The 24,608-nt window shown below is 34.0% G+C and overlaps 1 protein-coding gene across 3 annotated transcripts in view; it reads left to right on the top strand.

Moving 5' to 3' along the window:
* The window catches only part of CELSR3 (cadherin EGF LAG seven-pass G-type receptor 3), a 1,979,827-nt gene that overhangs the window by 1,615,516 nt on the left and 339,703 nt on the right, over positions 1-24,608 (top strand). For all 3 annotated transcript variants that reach the window (XM_044078523.1, XM_044078522.1, XM_044078524.1), the window contains exons 20-21: positions 16,316-16,499; positions 22,482-22,631. In XM_044078523.1, the coding sequence (XP_043934458.1) occupies positions 16,316-16,499; positions 22,482-22,631 (334 nt within the window). The remainder of the gene's footprint in view (positions 1-16,315; positions 16,500-22,481; positions 22,632-24,608) is intronic.

Raw genomic sequence — 24,608 nt, 5'->3', positions numbered from 1 at the left:
GGATTGGAACTGACTAGGTGCTTAGCAGCAGTGGAATCTTCTAAAGCTGAAGCTGATGGGTCAGGTTTGGGAATAGTGTATACAAATTTAAAAGACTGAAGAACTTTATACATCCTGTTTGCCTTTTTAGGGGCAGCTGGCTGATTATCAGGAAAATTGCAGGCAATAACATGCACATTTTCTAAAATGGGCAGAACACAAGAAATGGTGTAGGTTCTGGAAATTTCGTCTTTAACAACTCATAGAATTTTCTGAGGGGATGAGAAACTTCAGTGTTCTCCCAGTGAAAACACTGGCATATTGTAGCAGTAGTCTCAGAGAAAGAGAAACACCCACAGGGAGAATCAGAAACTGAGTTCTCCTCTTAGTCTGACTCAGAAATCTGAGGGGGGAAACAGGTATAAGTCCCTGCATCTTCCTGTTTAGATTTAGAACCTGTATTCCCTTCAGGAAAAGAGGAATCCCTCTTTCTTTTACTAGAAACTACTTCACAAAAAGGATCAATAGCCTGAATTAAACCCTGAGCCAGACCAAACAAACTACTTCTATCCAAAGAAAATTGAGGAGGAGGAGGAGGAGTAGTAGATACATGATTGGTTCTCTGCTGCTTTTTTGACAAGAAAAATTAGACCACCCATGTTACTAATGGCAGCAGCATCATCTTCCCTAGGGTTGAGCATAGCATTCTGACACAGCACTGAAACTTTCCTTATTCCCTCTCCTAGGACTGCGAAGAGTGGCTCTCCCTCTTCCACTGAGGGGATTCCAATAGCTGGAGAAGATGTGGCTAAAACTCAGTCCACAGTGGCTGTAGGTGCTACACCAGAGGGAAAGGGGGTAAAAACATGAGTGGTCTGAGGTACAACAAATAGTCACAGCAGAGTCACCCACCTGCAGCTGAGGCAAATGGCTAACCTGTTGTGGTGGCAAAGGCTGTTTTCTTATTTTTTTTCTTTTTGTGGCTAGAAGAAGGACTGACTGTGAGACAAGTTGGTGCCTATTTCTTAGGGAAGACGAGCAGTAATTGCCAGTAAATACTAACCAGTCCACAAAAAATACTTTTAAATAGAAAAACAGAGTAAAAAGCAGCTTAAAACACCATTACAACCCAACTAAAAGTAAAATGAACACAAATTATCCACAGAATAAAATGTTTTCCGCTATTATACACCACTTTTAAACTTATAGAAACAATGAGCCCGCCATTTAAAATTGCATTACAGTCTCAAGACAGTCTGTTAAAACACAACACCACTAGCTTTAAAATAACTTTCCTGAGAGTTTTTTTTCCCCAAAAGGGAATTTATCTGCCTAGCAAAGGAAAACACATGCCAATCATCAATCCTTGAAAGCATCAGAGTAGTGTACTCTTTGGCATCAGTAAAGGTCTGCTGGGCTTCATGCCCAAACTTATCTTTTAGTCAGCTCAGCCCAAGCTGCCTGACAGTTTGGGTGCACAGAAGGCATCCTTGAAGCTTTGGAAGCTGGCTGCCTGCAATATCCTTGGTCGGATATAACCCATATAACTAAAGCTACTGCAGGAGTGATCAATATGATGAACATCCTTATTTCTAGCACCAAAAGCCATTCAACCACCCCTTTGCTGGCATTTTAGTCTGTATTTAATATAATTAATTACTTCCAAATTTAATAAATTTTTCTTCTTTTGCTTTTCTTCATAAATCTAGTATAGTCTTTCCGCTTCTCTTATGAAAGCATTTGTCTAAAATGTATACCAGAATGTCCCAGTAACAAAGTCTGAATGTCTTAGAATACCCACAGAGATATCATCTGCTCTGGGGGAACTGTACATAATGGAATTTGCAGTATAGATTCAATATATTTCTCTCCTTATCGTTATGCAAAGCATAATTCCTTGTCCTATATGCTGTTCATGTAGTTGTCACTTTATATCAAACTGTTTTTTTTTCTGCAGAAATTTCTCTCCATTTTTCATTTTTGTGTTTGTCACCCTAAATTTCCCTTCTTTTTCCTTGCTGTTTTGTTCTAAGTGTCTCTTGGGACAGTTTCACTCAAAAGAGTTTCCTTCCTTCCCTGAATAAAGTATTTAGGCTTCTCAAGCAGGATCTTACATTATGTTCTATAGCTAAAATATGTCCCTGTTTTCCAATAATCTGCTCTTAGCCATTCTCTCTTGACCTACAGTACTCTACATAAGTACTTTTACAGTCCTTTCTAAGTTTAAAACTTTGTTCTCTGAAGCCTAAAGTTATTTAACACTCTGTTCCAAAGTTGTACAATTTTCTTAAAGCCAAATGATGTAAGCATGTTACATTAGTATGTTCCTTAATGCTTCTTTCTACTAACTCTCATACAATGTGAGCTGCCTTCTTCTTACCACTCCCCTACTGCAGTATTCACCCTCACATGATTAGGAAAAAAGCATTAGCCTGAAGCCTGCTGGTAACTCCCATATGCATTAAGCCTTCCATATACAACTGTCCTGATATACATTACTTTTCATGCAAGTATTTTCTTCCTTTACTGAACAGCCAGCTAACACATAGCATGAGATTTCCCTCACAGATCATTCTTTTTAACCTCTGCTAGTAATCCCTGGTTTACTTATTTATTGTTTGTTAACCAAGGTAGTAGTGTGATCACAGTGGACCCATTACAGCCACTGCCCGGGAAATGATTTAAAAAGAATGCAGACAATGATATACAAGGATGGCAAATTATAACAAAGATAGAAACTTCTAGAACTTATTTATTTATGCTTAGAACTAGGAAGTATAAAGGTTTAATGGCTGTGAAATAAGGCTGCAGTAATAGTAATAGTTTAATGCTAAATCAGAATATGTGTACAACACTGGAAACATATGTTGGATTTAAAACGAGTTTCAGTTTTATTACAGAATGGAAAGAAAATGTACAGAGTTTGAAGTGAATATAATATGCTGAAATCTCTGCACTAGATGATTTTTTACTGTACGTTCGAATATGCCATGATTTTTTTAATATAACTCGTAGTTGGTACATCCATATATATTACTCACTCTCAGTTTCTCCTCCTTTTCCACACCTACATATCTTTGCCTGCTACTTCTACTGCTTCATTTTGTATGAGCACATTGCTGTCTTTACTTACAGAGTTCCCAATCTTGAACATATCTGCCCTAGGGTTTTACACAATTTCTTTCCCGTTATAGCTCCACCAGTTTTCTGCCCTTACTACTCATACACTAAGTGTTTGCAGACAAGTAATATCACCTACCCTGTGTTATTTTATCTCATCTGGGTATTCTGACTTTACTTTTAATATGGATTACTTTCACAGTTAAACAGGTCCACCCCATTATAAGGAGATGTTTCCATTTCATTTAATTCTTCTCTTTCTCTGGTTACCTTCTGCTCTATATTATATCTTCAATCTTCAGGGGCTGATAATTCAAATGTGTATGACCAGTTGTGTAGCCTGTCTGACTTCCATCTCTTCCCAAGCCATAATGAAGACCATAAAAAGACTTCTCCTTGAAGGTATGATTACTGGTTTATCTACTTCCATATTTCTCTTTCTGTTCTCATCCCTACTTCCTACAAACCTGACTTTGTATAACCTTTATTCCTTTCCCTTTAAATCTTTCCATAGTATGTAATTCTCAGGGTGAGTTTGAGAGCCTCCCTCCCTCAGACATGCGGACAAATGCTCAGTTTTTCCTATCTTGATGAAATCTGAGTGTGGGTTCTAGCTCCCACAATCCCACATCCCATAATGTTGTTTCTTTTGGTTTCATCTTTCTGTGGACAGTTTTGTCTTCCCCTTCTGCTTTTCTATTGTTAATTATTATCCACCTCCAGTTCCCCTACTTATCCATCTTTCATGGACTCATATATTTTCAGGTTGTGCAGCCCATATTATTTTGACCTTTTGTATACCTTTACAAATCTGTTCAGATTGTTACCTTTTCTTTTACATTTTCTTTACTTGTCTGCCACCATTCCATCTTAACAGTTAAATACCCCTGCCTTCTGCTTTCTGGTTGCTTTGTTTTCTCTTAACTCATGAACGCATATGAGGTGCGGAATGTCACACCTTTACCAGCCTACACACACACACACACACACACACACACACACACACACACACACACACACACACACACACACACACGCACACACACACATATCATGCATTCTAGAGCATTTTCTGAAATATAAACTTAAAAAGCATATGTTAAACAAATGCAAATATTTTGTGAATAGTAAAAGCTATTAAAACTGTGCAAATAGCAATGTTATCAGTAAGAATTCTTTACAGTGATAATATTTAGTGCATTCATAGTCCTTACCATAAATAGTATAATACATTGTAATGTGCACAAATCACAAATTATGTTTTTTGTAAACTTTCACAAATGTTCATATCTTGAAAACAGTACAAACTAGACATATATTTTTAGAACATTTTTGTTAACCAGATATGTTTTCACATGACAACATGAAATTTCAAAATTTTTTGATGAATGTGCCCATTGTTGTAAGAAAGTTCCTCTGTATTGCACAGCTTATAAAAGAATGGATTGTGTGTACATCTAGGGATGCCATTTTCCCACTTTAGTCAGCCCCAGCCTCAGTCATTGTATATAACAACCTCTTTCACATGTATCTGCCCAGACACATGCAACAACTGGAACACTCACAGCGATACCTTACTAAAAGGTTACAGGGTCTAAACAACATGCCTTACATGGACTGACTCAAAGCCCTATCAATATACTCCGTATTCTGCAGACTGCTAAGAGGTAACCTGTGTCTGGCATACAAGAAATCCTCTGTCCCAATAATGATGGATTTACTACACATCAGCAAGTTAAATGGCATGAAAAATACTCAGTCTAGGAATTTAAACCTATTCTGCAACATCAATAGAATGGTTTGGAGGGACAGGTGTATCTCGTAGAGGATACAGCCACTCTGCGGGAAATTCATCCCTGTCGCTATTCAAGCACAACTTGGAAATATGGATGGGAACAGAAAGTTTAGCCCAGGACTGCTCCCTGTACTAATGAACAGGGGAAGCTCCTAAGTGCTTTATCCTATGTTAAGGTCCTGTCAAATTATCTGTGGTATGATCTCAGTTATTCTCATTAGTGGTAATATATAATTATCAGCAATGGGATGGGTAAGGCCAGTCTTTAACTCAATCAGATAAGTTAATTCAAGCCCAAAAAAGTAAATTGGCTAGACTTAAAACAGCCCTTAAGGACAGCTAGCCTAGTACTTGCCTATGAACCTATGATCCTAAGTGCATGTTTATTGAGATATTTACAGAAATATAAAAACATATGCTTAATTATAAAGTTAGCAAAACAGTACTGAATATCTACCAAGATGTGCAACTTACAGTAAAAATTTCAAAGACAGTTTCCTTCAACATCTAAGCTTTCACTCAGTGTCATGCAGATGTTTGTAAGTCATATTTTTTGTGTTTTATTTTTCTTTTTGAAGTATTAAGTAAGGTGATACCTCTGCACTGGCCCAGTAATCAAGGAGCCTCAATCCTCACCACTGACAACAGCTAGAGGACATACACACTGGGAAGATGACAAGTACACACACAGTAAAGTACAATTTCTCTTAAGAGCATGCAGAGATCACAGTCAGTCTGGGTCTGGTTTCTCCCTCTTTCTCCAGATCCCCATTAAGACTCCCCACTGGCATAGCTATAGGGTTGACATCTCAGCTGAGTGGCCAAGCCAAAACCTCCAGCACCCTCTCTGACCAACCAGTGCTTCGTATCCCTGCCCAAGTAGCTGACGCACACACACGCTTTGAGATTTGATTTATATACAAACACACACACACACACACACACACACACACACACACACACACACACACACACACACACACACACACACACACACACACCCCTGGTAAAGGCTGGCACAGGTTTACTAGCTATGCTCTCTTCAGCCCAGACTATAAGGAAGTTCTAGCTGCCACCAGCCACTACTTATCAACTACTTTTAAGGCCCTTACCAAATAGCGTCCAATCTTACTGTGTAATGTTACTATTAATTCAAATGGTAGTCTGACCAAGCAAGGCTATTGGAGTGGCCTGTACAGTGTCATCAAATATATATGTAAGTACTCTAAGAACTTAGATATGTCTCACAAATATCAGCCACAACGATAGGTTTACATATAGTAAATAATAAATAATGAAAGAACAAGACAATACTCAGTAAATCCAAAACAGTTACTTAAGAGTACAAAATCACAGTCAGTATTTAAAACAACATTGCAGGGCAGTCTCAAATAGATAAGGAAAACATCTAAACTAATCTTTACTATATTCCTAACTATATCTAAAAGAGTTACTATGCCCTAAACAACACACTTACAGAGCAAGGCAAGTGCAGATGGTGATGTTCTTGTTAGGTCCAAGACAAAATACAAAATGCACAGTCTCTCTCTGAGAGAGTTCTTAAATTATTATCAAATATTGCTGCTGGGTTAACTTGGATGACATCACTTTTTGTCACCTGACTTCAGTTCCCCGGCTAAAACAGAAACTAACAGAATTTAACATATCTGTGTGAAAAATACATATCTTTCAGATGTTTGCAGATCTTGGAAGTCGTAAAACAATAAAACACTTTTGCATTTTAAACCTAGTAATTACTTCTCTTTCAAGACAACACAAAAATTTCTAGCCCTAGACATTGTGTCTGCCACACTGAAACTAAAAGAGAAATTTTTATAGCATAATCGTAAAGCAATTTAATTTCAACTTATTTTCTTGTGGTTTTGCAAGTTAACCCTTTTATGTTCTAGTTTCTACTGTTAAAACATACATTTGCACAGGTATATAGTTTATATGTATTTCTGTTCTAAGTCAGCAGGGCATGCTGTGGTTACATTTTAGCTTTGTGCATAACATACAGTTATGTATAAATCATATCAATATTCACAAATGGCATATCATTATTACAAAATTTTAGACAGCTGGGCTGGCAGTATTTCCCTATATCACAAGTGCATATGGAAATATTGCTTATTTTTATAATTACTAGCAAACAACTAGTAATATTTCCAGTATAGTGTGATATAAACCAGAATTGGCAGTGAATTGCCTTGTCTTTTATACTGGTGTTTCATATCACACACATTAATAACATGTAGATCTCAGTTATAAAAATATGAACATAAATTTGAAAATGTGAATAATGAGTGGAAAACAAAGATTAGGTTCTCCATTGCAGGACATCCTAGACTAGAAATCTTAGTGTCATGTTGTTAATAGCTCCTTGTTCTTTCTAATACTCCCTATTACTAGCTGGTAAGTAACTTAGTTAAAGAAGCTAGACCCCAAAAGTTCTAGATGCCATAAGGTGGTATGGGTGCGAACTGGGAGTATACAAAAAAGGTATTTAGGCATGAGTGGGTTAATGTAATAATTACCTCCTCTGTTTATATGTTCTTTGGTGTATTCTCTGCCCCATCCCTTTGCTTGTCTACACAGTCTACATCTTTCCCTCCCTAATTTGTGCCTGCCTGCTACTTCTCTAGTTAACTGTCTATTCCCTGTACCTCTTTATATATATCCATTCCTGAGCTTCCTTTCTTTGAGGTCCTTCTCCCTAGTCCTCCTAATGCTGTAGTCCACAATCCCACATCTTCTGTTTTATACTCTGAAACTGTCAGTACCTTTTGAAGTCACAAATGTATGAGTGCGTAAACACAGATATTTGAAAGTGTTCCTGGTTAGTAGCTATATTTTTATTTATTTATCCTTTGTTGACCAGGTTAATCCCAAAAGACTAGTGGTCCCTTTTAAGGAGAGATGCAATGCAGTATTTATGCTCCTAGGGGATATTTGGCCAGGGAATCTGGGAACTTCTCCTACTCAGTGTTGTTGCAATTGGGATCCATTTTGCATGAACACCTCCAGTTTCCATTACAGATGTGGAGGTGACCCAGAGAAATGGGAAAGGCAGTTGGAGAGAGGAGGAGATAATGGAGTGGAGAGAAATGGAGGAGAAAGCCATTATTGAGACCAGAGAATACATACAGGATTTTGAGGACATGTTTCAAATACATTAGTTTGATGGAGATGAGTTGGCAAATGATGGATGTATAATTACAACCCTCCAGTAGGGAGGGGTGCAGGAAGATTTACTTAAAGAAATGGTGATGAAGAGTGAGACAGAAAATGAAGGGGATATGTCCTGGGGGGACACAAAAATACAAAAGGAGGATGCTGAGACAATCCAGAAGAATAGTGGTGGGAGAGAAAATAAAACATATGCAGATAAAGTGAAAGAAGCCAAAAGGGGAGTAGAAAACAAAGAGGCACAAGAAAATTAAAAACAGAAGCATGTGGTAAGGATTCAAAGTAAAGAAGACAAAGAAATAGAGGGGTATGAAGAGTGGGACAATGTAATAGTGCCTTTGGGTGTAAAAGCACATATGTTCTTATCAATAAAGAGATATATTGTGCCATTATGTCTGAGACTGTTTTTCAATGGAAAATTTTCTTGAATAATTTGAAAAAAAAGAAAGACTATAACACATGGAATCTTTATGTGATAAAAGCATTTAACAAGGAAACAAAAAATGAATGTGCAATTTTGAACATATGTGAAAAGAGATACTTTGAAAGGAGATTTGAAAACTTTATGTAAAGAAGCACTGGTCATTGCAAAAGTTTATGATAAAAGGGGGTTATGGACTGGCTGATAGGAATGTAATATTGTGTTAAAAATAGAAAGAGGAAAAATATACAGATACCAAGCATTATAAATGTAGAGAGGAATAGGGATGTCATAAAATACTGGGAGCAACCCAAAACATGTTTTTTTTTAGTTTTTTTTTATTTCATTCATTTATTTATTTATTGTGGAAAAGGACATTTGATAAGTAACTGTGATAAAATAAAATGTTATAATTGTGGGGACATTGGGCATGATGCAAAAATGTGAATTGAACTGTTATAAATGCAACAAAATTGGTCATTTTTAGATGGACTGTAAAATGAAAATAAGAATAAGGAAAAAGAAAAAGAAAGAGAAAAAATGAACAAAGAGAAGACATTTTAGAAGTAGTAGAACTAGAAGAATAATTAGATTGTAAAAAAATAATTAAGATGACACAGAAAGCTCTGAAATAAGAGATGAATAAGACATGAATCATACAGTAAAAGAAAAAAAATAATTCTATTGGTAAAAGGGTAAAAGACAGAAAATTCAAATGTATAGGAGCAAGTACAAAATAAAAAGAAAGGAAATGGATAAAAAAGAGTGTATACAAGTAATGGTTGGGGTTTGGTATAATGGTTAACATGTTTGGCTCACAGACACAAGGTACAGTGTTTGATTTTTTTACCTTTGGGAGGGAACTTGCTTAGGCTTAGAATGGTCCATTAAAGCAGTTAATCTAGTAATTACCTCTGAGATCATGAATTAAGAAAATTAAAATTTTAAAGTGCTTTCTGTAAATATAAATAGTATTAAGAATAGTAGTAAGAAAAATAAGGATTCTGGGGTGGTGTAATACATGTGATATAGATGTAATTATGTTATATGTAAGTCCCAAGATTTTAAACAAATGAAGATAGATTGCAAACAGGAAAACTGTGAAAAGGAAAGCTAATCTGAAATTTGGGAAATGAGAGATGTTCCTAAATAGCCTCATTCTGTAGAAATACAGTAAAGATATTAGATGTACCTTTAGTAAAAAATGGGATGATTAACCATTGTAGATTTGAAATGGAAATAACAAGTATATATAATTTATAACATTATATGCTTATACTAATTGTAAAGAAAATGAAAGCATATTTCATAAGATTTTTATGCTATGTAGTGATAAATATGAATAATATAATATCAGGAGACATCAACTGTGATTTAAGAGGCAAACATAAAAAGGTAATAATACAAGAAAAGTGTTAGATGTTATGTTAGATGCTGTAAAACATGATAAGTTAAAACTTTAGGACAAGTATTCATGGACATACACAAGGAGTGTGTATAGAACTGAAATAGATTGTTTTATAGTATCAGAAGTTCTAGTTACAGGAGAAGGAAATGTAGTTGAAACAGGATTTTCTGATTATCTTGCAATATGGCTAGAGATAAAGGAAAACAGAATATATAAAAATAGGGAAAGGAATAAAAATAATAAATTAGAAAGCATGGATTGAAGGAGAGAGGTGAGTAATACAGTTATGGAAAGATTATATTACTATGAGAACATTTTATAAAAATTGGTCTGAGTGGTGATTGATCTTTAAGGAAAAGTATAAAATATTTTTACATTGGCAATATGATGTGAGAAAAGTAGAAAAAGAAAAATATAAAAGAACATATAATGATGCATTGGAAGATTTATAACATAATGATAGAAAGTACTTTGAGGAAAAAAAAGAATTATATAAAAGAAATCAAGTAAAATACACAAAATATTATACAAACAAAGTTGTTTTTTACAAGGTAAAAGAGAAGAAGTAATGAGCTACTTAATCTGATTAGTAAAGGAAGATGGTAGTGTAATTTGAGAAATAAAAATGTAAAAGGAGAATTGGAAAGAAATCAGGAAAGAGAATAAGGAGTTGGAAAAGGACTTGTCTTTATATGAACTAGAGAAAGTATTAGGAGAAGTAAATATAGATTCACCTGCAGGCCCAGATGGATTACAGTTTAAAATGTATAAAAATGTAAATGATTGGCAAAAAATATATTTTTAAAGACTTTGAATGAATAGTTGAATGAAGCTTTTATTTATAAAGAATTATGTAGTAGAATAGTTTAATTCATATGGAGGAAGGAAGATAGAAGATAATTATAGAACTGGAGACTGACAGCATTGAATGATAATGATTATAAGATCTTTATGAAAATAATACAAAAGAGATCTGAAACTAAAATAAAAATATTATGGGAGAGTGTATATACATATATATATATATATATATATATATATATATATATATATATATATATATATATAAACATAGATGGGAAAGGTTGTCAAAAATAATTTATGATAGTTAGAGAAATTGTGGATGATATTATGAACAAAAAAAGAAGAAGCAAAAGTCATGATAGGAGACCTTAAAGCATTAAATACAATTGGACATGAAATGTTATAGGAAATAATGAAAGAATATAATATAAGTAAGAACGTTAGGAAATTAGGCATGTCATAGTATTGTAATAATAAAGTAAAAATACTTGTAAATGACTAAGTCAAAAGGTGCGTATGAAGAGTGATGTACAACAGGGATGCCCTAGCTATATATTCTTTGTATTAGTTATGAATGTCATAGTATGTAAAATAAGTTGCAGAATGAAGGAGGTGGGGTATAAAACACCTCAAGGGTTAATAATTATAATTCTATTAACATACACAGATGTCATTATAACAATTGCAAAAAAACAAAACAAAAAAATGGATGAAAGAAATAATACTCTGCACAAATCAATGTCTAGAGGTGATAGGGATGACTTTAAATAAGGAGAAATATAAAGGTTTAGGTGGTGTAGTAAAGACAGATGGTATATATTTTACAATTAATGAAATTTCTGTGTTAGTTATAAAATTTGGGAATAAAGATGTAAGTAGCATTCAATGAGAAAAAAACAACTAAAGAACTAAAACAAGCCTCTCTTTCCTGGAGAATGTATACATTATCATTCAGAAAAAGACTTATTTGATAAATTCATATTGATGAGGAAATAGCATAATTAGCAAGTGTACTTATGCTGCCAACAGTATTTGATTAGGAATTATTGCAGATCATTTTTTTTCATTTATATTGGGTTCTAGATTGAACTCAATAAAACAGGAGTTTTGTATGTAAATAAATTTGAAGGAGGTTTAGGGTTAATTAACCCAGTGGTATATGCTGCTTCAATAAATTTGTACAAAGTGTTAAAGTTGATAGTAAAATTGTATAAATACAAATATGAACAATTTGGGGGTGTGATAAAAAGAGTAAAACAGAAAACGAGTGTATAAATGAAGAAATAAAATGTTACCAAGAAAATATATTTCTGTGTAAAATAAAAAAATGATGATATAGAAAAAGAAAGAAAAGTATGATGTAAGGATACAATTATAAAACATTACTATGTAAAAGCATGGGAAAATCTAATAGATGAAAAAGCTATAAAAGTAAACAAATGGTATAATGAGAAAGTAGAATGTCAAGATGTTTTGTGGAGACTGGTAATGAATTATGAGTAAAATTAAATATGCCACATAAAAAGAAAAGTGACAGAATATGCTTACATTATTATGAAGAAACTGCTGAATGTGTGTTTTTGAAATGTAAAAGAATTAAAAGTTATGGGAAAGTAAAGAAGATTTTTTCAAAGCTATAAAAGAAGTAGATAAAATAAATGTGGATATGATTAAATATGGATATTATAAGAATACAAGCAAATAATATGTTAAAAGAATAGATACAAAGTTATTTTATGTCATATGGGTTATATGGAATGAAAGAATAAATGAAATTATGTTTAATGGTAAATAGATTTTAGCAATAATATTAAGTAAAATCAGGTTGTGGTTGTGGAAGAAAGAGTGGGGGTCTAATGGGGTGAACATTTAGTATGATTTTAAGGATAATTATGAATATGTGTAAATTTGTATATCCATATAGTTGTATATTTGTAAAAATTTTTAAATGTGTAAAGGTGTTGTAAATAAGAAACAGAGAAACTATTGGTCTTAACTTCATTGATGAGCTCAGTCAGAATAATTTCCAAAACCATGAAACCCAAGTAGTGTTCCAAAGCAACAATCCTTTATTCAACACAGACAAGTGATCCTCATTAACAAAAATCAGAAATATTTTAACAGTGTTAAACATATTAGCTTTTATATACTTAGAATTAAATAAGAGGATTTTTTGTATATAAACAAAGGACCCCTGCTTTTTCAAAAGGTGCTGTGAGATATTTTACATTCACCTGAGCTACCACTAACTCAGGCAGCTGGGACCTCACTTTAACATCTCATTTGAAGGGTGACATGCTCAGGAATGCAACACCCCCCCCTTTTGCTGCACTGCAGTGTCAGCAATCCATCTACCTTGTGTGGGAAAAGAACCTACAGCCATCTACACCAAAGGTGAGTGTGTTACCTGTTGCATCAGTAATACTGCTGTTTTTTTCCTAGTTGCCTTCTTTGAAAGGATAGTCTTCTCATTTAACTAGTGACCTCATGCCCTGCTACATTGTGTATATTTAGCATGCTAACATCTTCCATTTGCTACCTTTCGACTACCATGACATTCTTGACATGCTGTTTTCTCTACTGATGTATAATTATTTCCCTGTTATCAATCCTTTAAGGCCTTCCTATTTCATTAACACTTCTGTTGAGCATTTTGTATTTTTATTCCATGGGTTACACTCTTTCATAACTTTGTATTATGTCTACGTTGCACTTTAAAATGGATAAGATATACTTTATATGTTTCCTCTGCTATGGTTATGCATTACAATGTCTTTGAAACAATATTATGCAATGTTTCTCCTTTTAACAACTTGTATTTTTATAGGGTAAAGTTCATCTGGTACTCATAAACAAGCCTGCTTCTGTTCCTGTTTCCACTTTTCCTTTTCACTTATGCCATCATTCTCTTCCACTACAACCAGGCTTTGAGGGAACATTTGTTTCTGTATTTTTCTACACTTCTTCCATCTACACAGCCATCCCATTGGTCTTTATACCCAGACAATTCATTCTAGCTACCCGTTCATTTTCTGTTAGGCCCCTTATTCCTGTGAAGCCACACCATTTTCATCCTTCTTTCTGGATAATCATTTTTTGCCAGTTTTTATTTGCAGGCTGCATTGCTGTCTATCGTTGTCTTTTCAGAAACATTTATCATTCTCTTTTCTGTATTCTCTTCACCATTAATATTGTTTCTTGCTTCCATTTGCCCTTAGTAACTTTCTATCTTGTGAGGAACAGAGTTGTCGTTGAGGCAAATGGTACCCTGGGCAATAAATAAATAAATAAAACAAATCATTATAGAATGATTACTTGACTGGCACACTTGCATTCCAACAAGTCCACCATTTCCTTATTCCAGGGACTTGAGCACCTATTCCGTGGTGCTTCAGCCCCTAACAAGTTGCACTGGAGTAGCCACCCCTTCACCTCACCCTAGCTACAGCTTTGGCAGTGAGTTTCTTGCCAGTCTGTGTCTGAATTTATCCTAGTCCACTGACACCTCATTTTCTGCTCCATTACATCCACACTGTGGAGCATACATCGTAGCTTGAAACTGGCAGTTCATTTTTGGCCAAAAGTCTTTATTGCTCCATGGGTCATAAATCTCCTTTCAATTAATTTCACAACACAAACATCAACAACATATTACTCCACTCAATTGCAGTTTGTTTGTTGTTATTTCTTAGTTTTGTCAAAATAATTGTCACCAATGCATTCAAATAACCATGTTATTCTGTGTGTTGTGTTGCATGACTTGATGTTACAGCATGATTATTGATTCATGAATACTTGCTATATGTTATGCAGTGTGTTCTGTTATATGCCTTGCTTCTATATCCCTTTTATTAAGATTTAGCCACTACTTTGTATTTTATATACACAATGTACTACTATATTTGTTATTCATTCTGTCTTTGTCAGTTGGTCTATGTTGTGGCTGAAAATGGTCCTTTTACAAGTTCAGTTACCCTGTTAACAGTGTAAAATAAAATAAAACTTTATTTCATGATAAGTTATCCTTTAACACTGAATATTTTTGAGTAGTCTAGAAATATTCTAATATTTTCATTAGATATAGAAATTGACTTAAATTATATTGCCCTTATCACAAGCCATTCTTCTGGGCTAAATGGATGAAGAAGACACAATTGCCTTGGTTTTCTGATTCTGGCATCCTTTTGGATTTGAGCAAGCCATGAGAAGGATTAAGATGCAGGCAATCCCTTGTAGCCCCTCTGTTTATATACTTACTAATACCCCCATTAACCAAATGACCCCCTTATATTTCTCTTCTCTAGCTCATCAAGTCTGGCCTAATGGGCTTGCAGTTGCTGTTTTAAGTCCTCTGTAATATTTTTTGACTATAGTCTTCTCTTTTTGTAGCTTTTGTATCACTGCTTCTGGATCTGTCTTGAGTTCTTTTATCTTCCTTGTCTGCAGTGTTACCAGCATGCAAGCCCCTGTGTCTCCTGTATATCTTCTCCAGGTTATTCATCATTTTAGTAGCTGATTTGTGATCCTGTCTTTCTTCTTAGTTTTTCCTAATTCTTCATCTCCTACTCTGTGTTCTGTCCTTTACTTCTGACCTTTAACCTTGGGCAGTTTCCTTCTTTAATAATTCGGCCTTGAAGATTACATTGAAGAAACAACACTTCATGTTGGCTATGCCAGGTATGCCCCTCTATATTTACATATTTGTCTGTGATATTAGGATGAGCTATGGAGCCTTGACTCTGAAAATCTAAATTTTAACAATCTTCTGCAGTCTGCATACCAGGCTTAACTTCTGGGCTCATTACTTGGATCGCAGCTAGACAGCCAATGTACAAGGGAAGTGATATCCATCGCTGCAGAAAATATGAAACTAGCTGACAAGACAAGGCAGGACATGGCTTTTAACTTGTTTCCATGGACTGCAGAAAGAGAAAAGATTTCAGACATACCATCTTTCCAACAATGCTCAACTTCAGAACTGTAGTAAAATCTTGAGGTGGTTTTGAGGTGGGTGCACCCCTCTACATGGCGGTTTCATGGTGACTTGCTTTTCTCTAAAATGTTTTTTTAGTTCTTTGTTACTTGCCATTTATTTTATTTACCAACTTTCAGCTCTCTTTGTGATGTTGCTTTTAACTTTCTAGTATGATTCTTTGTGATGGATTACATTTTAGTGTGGCTGCATTTGCTAGCTTGGCATATATCTATTCAATCATAGTTTAATATTTTAGTATTCACCCCTACACTGTATGTTCACTAGCTGATTGTTCATATCTAGTGATCTGTGCTTAAGTAAACCTTACTGTCCCTGCTTAAAATGTTACACAAAAACATTTTTATAAATTTGGTTTTCTTTGATTGCAGGTAATCACTACAAAGTTACTGTTTACATATTCTTATTGTAGTTTTTTTATTTCCATTGGTCAGCATCCCAATAGCCTTTCAGTATTTATTTTATGTTAGGTTTTTAACATTAATTTTGTGAGACTGTATATTTTAATTTGTTTGCCTATGACAACTAGATTTCCTAACTGAACTCAAATCTAATTTAACAGATGTAATGAAATGCAGGTGCTAATTGTATATTTTGTCTGTTTAGAATGTTCTCAGGACAGACAGTGCTGCCATTGCTCTGGAAAACAGGGAGCACTGGGATACACTTCAGCAAGTGGAGAGTGGTACAGCCAAGCTGATGGAGCAAATGGAAGATTATGCTGGAACTTTAGCTGAAAACATGAAACTCACATACCTGAATCCTGTTGCCGTGGTAACTCCAAACATCAGTATGTACCTAAAACTTACATTTGTATAACAGTACACACAATGCTTACTAGTAAAATGGATTGAAATTAAGAAAGGCAACTGCCAGGAAAACCTAGGCCCTGTGGGGAGAACATAACTCCTTCTCAGAAATAAAAACAAACAGAAGTTGTTCATCTACATTTTACAGTATAAAGAACAGTAATATCAAGTATCCACTTTGATCACACATTACCATGTCTGGGTGCAGCATGGCTGGTGTGTGATTTTCTGGAAAATTCAGTAACCTTGGAATAGGCTTTACACCTTTGAAAAAAATATAGCAATAGATTTCAGTGATTTTGTCAGATATAGTTTTGGACATTTCTCAACAGTACTGCATTTTCTGAAACTTTTGAATTGCCCTATAATTAGCAGCATTATAACACCATTGATCATTTAATGACAAGAAATGTCTGTCGCTAACAAATTTTGCTTTTTGTTTTGAAGGTGAATATTAGAAAGTGAGTATTATTAAATCCTAGAAGTCGGTTTGGTAAATTAAAAAAAATTAAAACAAAAATTGACACATTTGGCTGAATGAAATACATGCAAATTAATGTAGTAAAATTGATACCTTTATGGTAAATGGCACAATGCCATTGAAGTGAATGTCAAGTATAGCCTTGAGTTACATAATGTTTATAAATACACACATACAGGTATATAGACCCCCCACACACACACACACATACATATATATATATATATCTATATATATATATATATATATATATATATATATATATATATATATATATATATATATATATATATATATATATATATATATGTATATATGTATATATGTATATATGTATATATGTATATATAAATATGTATATATATATATATATATATATATATATATATATATATATATATATATATAGGAGGGGTTGAAATGCTTGCGTGATAGGGTATTATATTTCCAGAAACAGTGTAGTTGTGTCAGGTTTATTAGGGACTTATATAATAGCACTGTGTGATACTGCACTGAGTAATTCTAATGTGTTGAAAATTATTTTTATTTTATAGGATCTTTATTAATGCTCAGCTCCCTGTCTACTTCATCTTCTTTTTGATCTTGTGGGTAGTATGAGAATTATTTTTTCTATTAATCCATTGTTTTTGTTTTGTTTGGCCTAAATATGTATGTAGTAGGTATGCCAGGTTAATATTATTTATTTTATTTAGTTATTTATTTATTGACATTTGTTTACTGGAAAAAGTTTGATTGAGCAGTGCCCTTTTTCAGTAGAATCCTGGGAGAAATGCTCCATTATTCAGACAAAATTGACATTCTTTGCACTGTTTTATCATTTACAGTCTGGTTCATTCATGAGCAATACTTCCATTGTTCAGACATCCTTTACGTTAGTTACATCATACAGTTTCCAATAAAAATAACAGTAACATGGGGTCGTATATTAATATATATATATTTGTAACAGGGAGGTATATGCAGTTAACAGTTACAGTGGGTTGTATATGAGTATATATATTTTCTAAAAACAGGGAGGTATATGCAGGGTAATATCATTAATATGCATAAATTATCAGGTTTTACTTAAGAATATTTGTTACTTTAAAGACTTGTTCAAAATCTAGGAAATGGGAAGGTAAGATATTGTTAGAGCAGCACAAAGAATGGAAGGAAGGGAGGGAGGAGGCACAAGGAAAATGAGGAGATAAGATGATAAGGTAGGGCATAGTTGTGGTAATAGTATATTACATTTTGTGCAGCAGAGCATTATGGGAAACGTTCCTATAGCTATATTAGTACTAGTTTAACCAGGGGTGATGTAGGTGCAGAACCATTGTTTCAGTTGGCATTTAAAGTCTTTCAGGTTGCTGACTTTTCTTAAGTGAACTGGGATGGAATTCCATCTATGAATAATGCAGTGAGTGCAGAGAGTATCCTGCATTGTTGGTAGGTTTAACTATGCAGAGTTACGACTTGTCAGTGGAGAGTAAAGGTCTCTTAGTAGTGACAGGTTGAATGATGGAGTGAAGAGATGGGAATTTTTCAGGTTTGTGCAATAGTTTGAAGTTGAAATTAATTGTGAATACAAAAGAGAATTATTTAGTTTGAGAAAGTTTAGTTTTATAGAAAGGCAGTGATGTGATCTATTGTTGGCTGGTTATGAATTTGGCTACTTTATTGTAGTATTGTTCTATTTTGACTGGTAGAGAGGAGTTGAAACGGATTAGGTTAGGAGAGGCATATAATAGGGCAGAGTTGAAATGAAGTAGCTATGTTTTGTTTAGAAGAGACAGTAAGGTAGTGTTTTATTCTATACAAGAGCCTAGCCTAGCTTTTGGGGTAACTTCTTTATGGCTTGTTGAAGGCAAAAATCACATTTTAGGTGGTCATCTATAACTGCACCTAGTAGTTTGGTGTCGAATACCAGTTCTATATTGGGAGACAGTATATTAAAGATATTTGGGGGGACTTGGTGTGGACAGTAGCTGTTTGTTTTTATTTATTTATTTATTTATTTTTTTTAATTCAAGAGAAGTTGTTAGTTGTCAAGCCAAGCTTCTTTGGAAGAGAAGGATTTCTGGGTGATTGTTTAGAGTATGGGTAGTATCCCAGCAGCACATATTAGGGCGGAGTCATCAGCATATTTTACTGTGGTGCCCTCTTTAGCTGCTGTGTTTAGGTTGTTAATAAAGTTAAACAGTAGTGGAGTTAAGATGCAGCCTTGTGGGACTCCAATGGGTATAGGAAGGAAAGAGGATGATTCATTTTGTCATTTCACTGCTTGGACCTATTAGTGAGGTAACTAAGAAACCAGTTAAGTGAAGAGGGTGATAGCCTACAGGAAGAGAGTTTAGTTAGGAGAATTTAATGATTGATTGTGCTGAATGCCATGAATAGACCCAGAAATAGGAAAGAAGTTAGAAGACTTGAATTTCTGTTGTGATTTGTTACATCTGTGAACCTTACAAGGCCAGTAGTTGTACTGTGACAGGGTCTGAAACCATGCTGTAAGGGACAGAGGAGGTTATGCGAAGAAATATATGTAGTAATTTGAGAGTTAATGCATCGTTCCAAGATTTTTGATAAGGGTGAGAGAAATGCGTTTGGTCTGTAGTTTATGAGCTTGATTGATAAGCCACCTTTATGGAGGGTATTATATAGGATTTTGTTTCCATAAGGTGGGGACATATTTTTCTTGAACATAGCAGTTTATTAGATTTGAAACAGGATATACAGGTATTCAGATGAAGATGGTCTTCTTATAACTGTGTAGATATTTTTAGTTGTAGATGTTGTCACTGGAGTGAGTGTGAAGGTTTTTTTGTGGCTTCAATGATTAGAGATGGCTGGAGTTGTATTTATAAAATGTTCATTAAACTGTGAAGCAATCCTTTGGGAGTTATTCATTTGGGATGGCCTGGGATGGGTTGATTTTCCAGGCCTGAGCAATGTATTTATGCATTTCCAGAAGATGCTTTGATTATTTGATGATGAATTTTGGATTTTGGTACAATAAGCTTCTTTTGCCCTGTTTTATACATTGCTATGGTTCCTTAACTGCCTATATTGTTGGATGGTTGTTTTTGGTTTGGTTTGGATTTTAGCTATGATTTCCAGGTTTTATATGTAAGTTGCATGAGTTATTTATTTATTTTTTTTTTGTTTGTTTATTAGTTAACCGAGAGACTTGCTTATTTTGAACTCTTTCGATTCTTAACTGTGCTTTCCTGCCATGCTATTTAGAAATATTGCATTAAATGTGTCTACCACTTCAAGATTTGGAGTAGGCTGGAAGTAAAATTTTGTTACTGAAGTTACTGAGGTTTCTGACTGTGTTATATTGATGAACCTTTTAGAGTTGTTTGAAGTATATGATTATGTAGTTTAGCTGGTAGTCACTTAGGCTATTGGGTAGGGTGCCACTTGTTTATGTTTCCCATTGTTCACTGTTTAGTAGTGTTTGTACATCTTCCATGATGCTTTTTAACTATTGTTCCTTGATTTTAACTTTTAGCCATTACATGTCATATGTCATCATGGATTATGCTGTAGTTTTCTGCTTTGAAGATTTGGTGATGTGCAGTTTAATAAATGTTTATGTATTCTTATTTCATACTCACTGCACATCTTCTGCAGTTGAATGATTTATTCTCTGCACATTCCAAGGAATACTTTCTATCTCTTATTTTTTCTAAGTGAAAAATATAGCTTTCAGACAATAGTTTTTCTTTCCTTTGTTTGAATGTACTGTCTTTAAATCTCCATTGACAGATAGAGGGGCATAATTCAGGACTGTTGTAGCCTTCTCTGATTTGATATCTCCTATATTTTATTTGTGAGCTCCAAATTGACTGTTTTACATTATCCTGATTATAGATTTTGTAGTAACAAAAAATTGGTTCTTGAAATGATAATGTTTGCTTCTCTTGTTTTCTAATCTTTTAAATCCATATATAATTTATATGGAGGGTCTATCAGCCAAAGTCTTATATATTTGGGGATATCAGGGTATCTGACACACAAAGTATTTCTGTTGTATATGTATTTGGATAGCATGCGCTTATTTTGTATATTTAGAATCCTGTTTTCAGTATCCTATGCTTCAGATATATGTTTTGTAAATTTTTCAGCATTCTGGCTATTGAATTTGGTAATTTGGTGATACTAGAGTTTGACATTCAAGGTTTAATAGCGCTTCCTTCTGGGCACATCTAGTTTAAGCAGGTGGAATCAAATTAATTGACATAACCTGCAACCCACACCCAGCATTCAGGCCTTGTAGTGTTAAGTGATTGTGTTTCTTTCATGCATCCAAATCCTGCTTCAGGTGAATAACTTGACCCTTTGGATCTTATTCTGTGAACAAATATAATGAAAATTCATGGAATATTTTCTCCAGAAATGTTAAATCCCATGAAAGATGCATAGTAACTGAGGGAGAAAGTGAGAGAGATGGAAGGAAATGTTCAATTATAAGAAAGTAGCCAGTCATGACACAGATCAGGAGAAAAGGAAAAGAAAAGGATTAATACTATTATGTGCTGTAGCATTTTATGCTACTGTTTGAAAAGATTTAATACTACTGTGTGCTGTAGCATTTTATGCTACTGTTTGAAAAGATTTAATACTACTGTGTGCTGTAGCATTTTATGCTACTGTTTGAAAAGATTTAATACTACTGTGTGCGGTAGCATTTTATGCTACTGTTTGAAAAGATTTAATACTACTGTGTGCTGTAGCATTTTATGCTACTGTTTGAAAATATTTAATACTACTGTGTGCTGTAGCATTTTATGCTACTGTTTGAAAATATTTAATACTACTGTGTGCTGTAGCATTTTATGCTACTGTTTGAAAAGATTTAATACTACTGTGTGCTGTAGCATTTTATGCTACTGTTTGAAAATATTTAATACTACTGTGTGCTGTAGCATTATATGCTACTGTTTGAAAAGATGTAATACTACTGTGTGCTGTAGCATTTTCTACTGTTTGAAATTATTTAATACTACCATGTGTTGTAGTATTTTTCAACTACAGTTTGAAATGATTTAATACTACTGTGTGCTATAGCACATTATACTACTGTTTGAAATGGTTTAATATTACTGTGTGCTGTAGCATTGTCTACTACTGTTTAAAATGATGTAATACTGCTGTATACTATAGCACTTTCTACAGCTGTTTGAAATTATGTAATACTGCTATGTGATGTATCATTTTCTACTGCTGTTTTAAATGATTTAATGCTACTAAGTACTAGAGCATTTTCTGCTGCTGTTTGAAATGATTAAATACTTCTGTGTGCTATAGTATTTTCGACTACCATTTGAAATGATTTAATACTACTGTGTGCTGTATCATTTTCTACTGCTGTTTGAAATGATGTAATGCTACTAAGTGCTGTAGCATTTTCTACTACTGTTTAAAATGATTTTGAAGTATATATTTATATGTGCTCATTTTGTTCATCTTGCAGTTCTCAGCATAGACCGGGTAGTAAACCACACCCATATCCGAAGACGATTTCCACACTATCATAGTGCACCATTCCGTGGCCAAATGCCATGGGACCCTCACACTCATGTAATCTTGCCTCCTTCTCTCCTTTTACCACCAAAAATAGAAGGTATATATTATATGCTTTGTGTATTGGAATTCTTGCCTGTTTGTTGTAGCTTTGATTTTCTAGCGTTTCAACATCCATTGCTTAGACCTGAAATTTATTTCAGTTAAAGGTCGGTATTAGAAACTGATGCATTTTTTTTAGTTTAGAGTTGCAGACAGTACATTCCATAGCTATAACATGGACTACATTCTTTTTTATTGATATACCAAAACAGTCAATTCTTAAATTAGAAAAAATAGCAAGTAATGTTCAAAAGCTATATTTTTGCTTTTGTACGAAAATGTTTAGTAGTTTGTTAGCAATTTAGAGTAGAAAATTAATATACTTCAGCTGCAGACACTAGAAGATTTTAGTTTTATGTTATAATTTTATTTTGGTTGCTTATTTTCAAGTAATTTTATATAGAATACATTGTTTTGCATGTTGACCCTTATAGATACTGAATCTTTAAAAGAATGAAGTGCAATTTCTGCCAGTTCATGATTTAAGAATGTTGTTTCTATTTCATAATGTTGCATCATTTCTCATCCAAAGTTAAATCTTTATAGCACAAAATTAAAGTATGTTACATTTATTGTGGTCTTGTCTATTGAAACCAAAGTCAAAAATGAAATGTGGGAGACTAACAAATACATTTTCATTCCACGTGATGCTTTTTATGTAGTCTATACATTTATTTGTTTGCTGTTTGCCTGTGTTTACCAGGAAAGTCTGACTGGGAAATTCCTTTTCAGCAGAGGCCTATGGAAAAAGCTCCATATAACATACATTTGAATAAAGTAACAGTAAAATTTACCCTGTAACTTAATCACCACATTACAAAATCTGTATAGTAATCCAAAAGACACTAAACGGCCAAGCAAAAGAAAAAATAAATAAATAAATAAAAACACAGACTTCTCAACAAATTGATCCAGAGATACCAAAAATACACCAAAAGTCTTAAAAACTGAATTTATTTAAGAAATTACAGCTTGAAAACAGTTACTTATTGAAGAGCATTTCAACAAATATTGTCCCAAAGGGCTTGTGCTTTTGGAAATTACCAAATGGATTTTCTGAAAGCTCTGAGTATTTCAAAGATTTAACTGAGATATTTAATAAAGCTGGTTGTGATATGTTGAAGCTTATGGTTAAGAGAAATGACCAGTTTATTTCACAAGTTTCAGCCAAGCTTGATAATATGGATGCAACGTTGAAAAAGGACTCCTTATTTGTAAATTACTAGACTACCTACATGAATATTTTCTCTAAAGTGGTCAATTTATGGGGGATATAGTGAATAGGAAGCTCAAAAAAATTTCAACGTGATATTAATGACTATTGGGTTAGAGCGGCTTACCCTGATCCCATGGAAACATAAACAAAAGCCATGAACCAATGAGGAGTGAGCAGGAAGTGTCTTCATTGGCAGTAAATGAGGTTTCCCCAAATGGCTTTCCTCAGTCGGAGGAGCAGAGTATGCAGAGATTAGAAAGGCTTCAGAAACAACAAGGGCAGCAGAGATTCCAGCAGAAGAACATAGAGGATCATTATTTTCAGCGGGGAGTGAAGCCAAAGCAATATTCGCCCAAGAAACAGAGAAATCAGTGGTGAATATTGACATGGTTCTTAGCCAAAATCTTTAACCACAGTTGGTTTGGAACTCTAATAATGACTTTGTGTTATATAATTTTTCCAGTAAATGTTTTACTTTTGCACATGCGGATGTTTTGTCCAAAGGGCTGAGTTTTGTACCAGCAAAGAGAGGAAATTTAGCTGAGGTACTTATGGACTTAAAGCTATACAATTGTAAACTAAATTTAGCTCTCTAGTTTAATGACAGTAATTCTAGCAATAACGAGCAAGATTTAATTAAGTCTAGTGTATTTAATCACCCCCCCAAATGTTTTGATTGATGTTTTTGAAAAAATCTGTGAAGTTTAATTTAGGAAACTGTTATCAACATATTGTACAAACAAATTATTTAATTTAACA

The sequence above is a fragment of the Protopterus annectens genome, chromosome 7.part1 (genome assembly GCF_019279795.1).
Source record: "Protopterus annectens isolate FY-2018-M chromosome 7.part1, PAN1.0, whole genome shotgun sequence".
Taxonomy (NCBI): domain Eukaryota; kingdom Metazoa; phylum Chordata; order Ceratodontiformes; family Protopteridae; genus Protopterus; species Protopterus annectens.
Note: the sequence above shows the minus strand (reverse complement) of the source record. Positions and strands in the feature narration are given on the sequence as shown.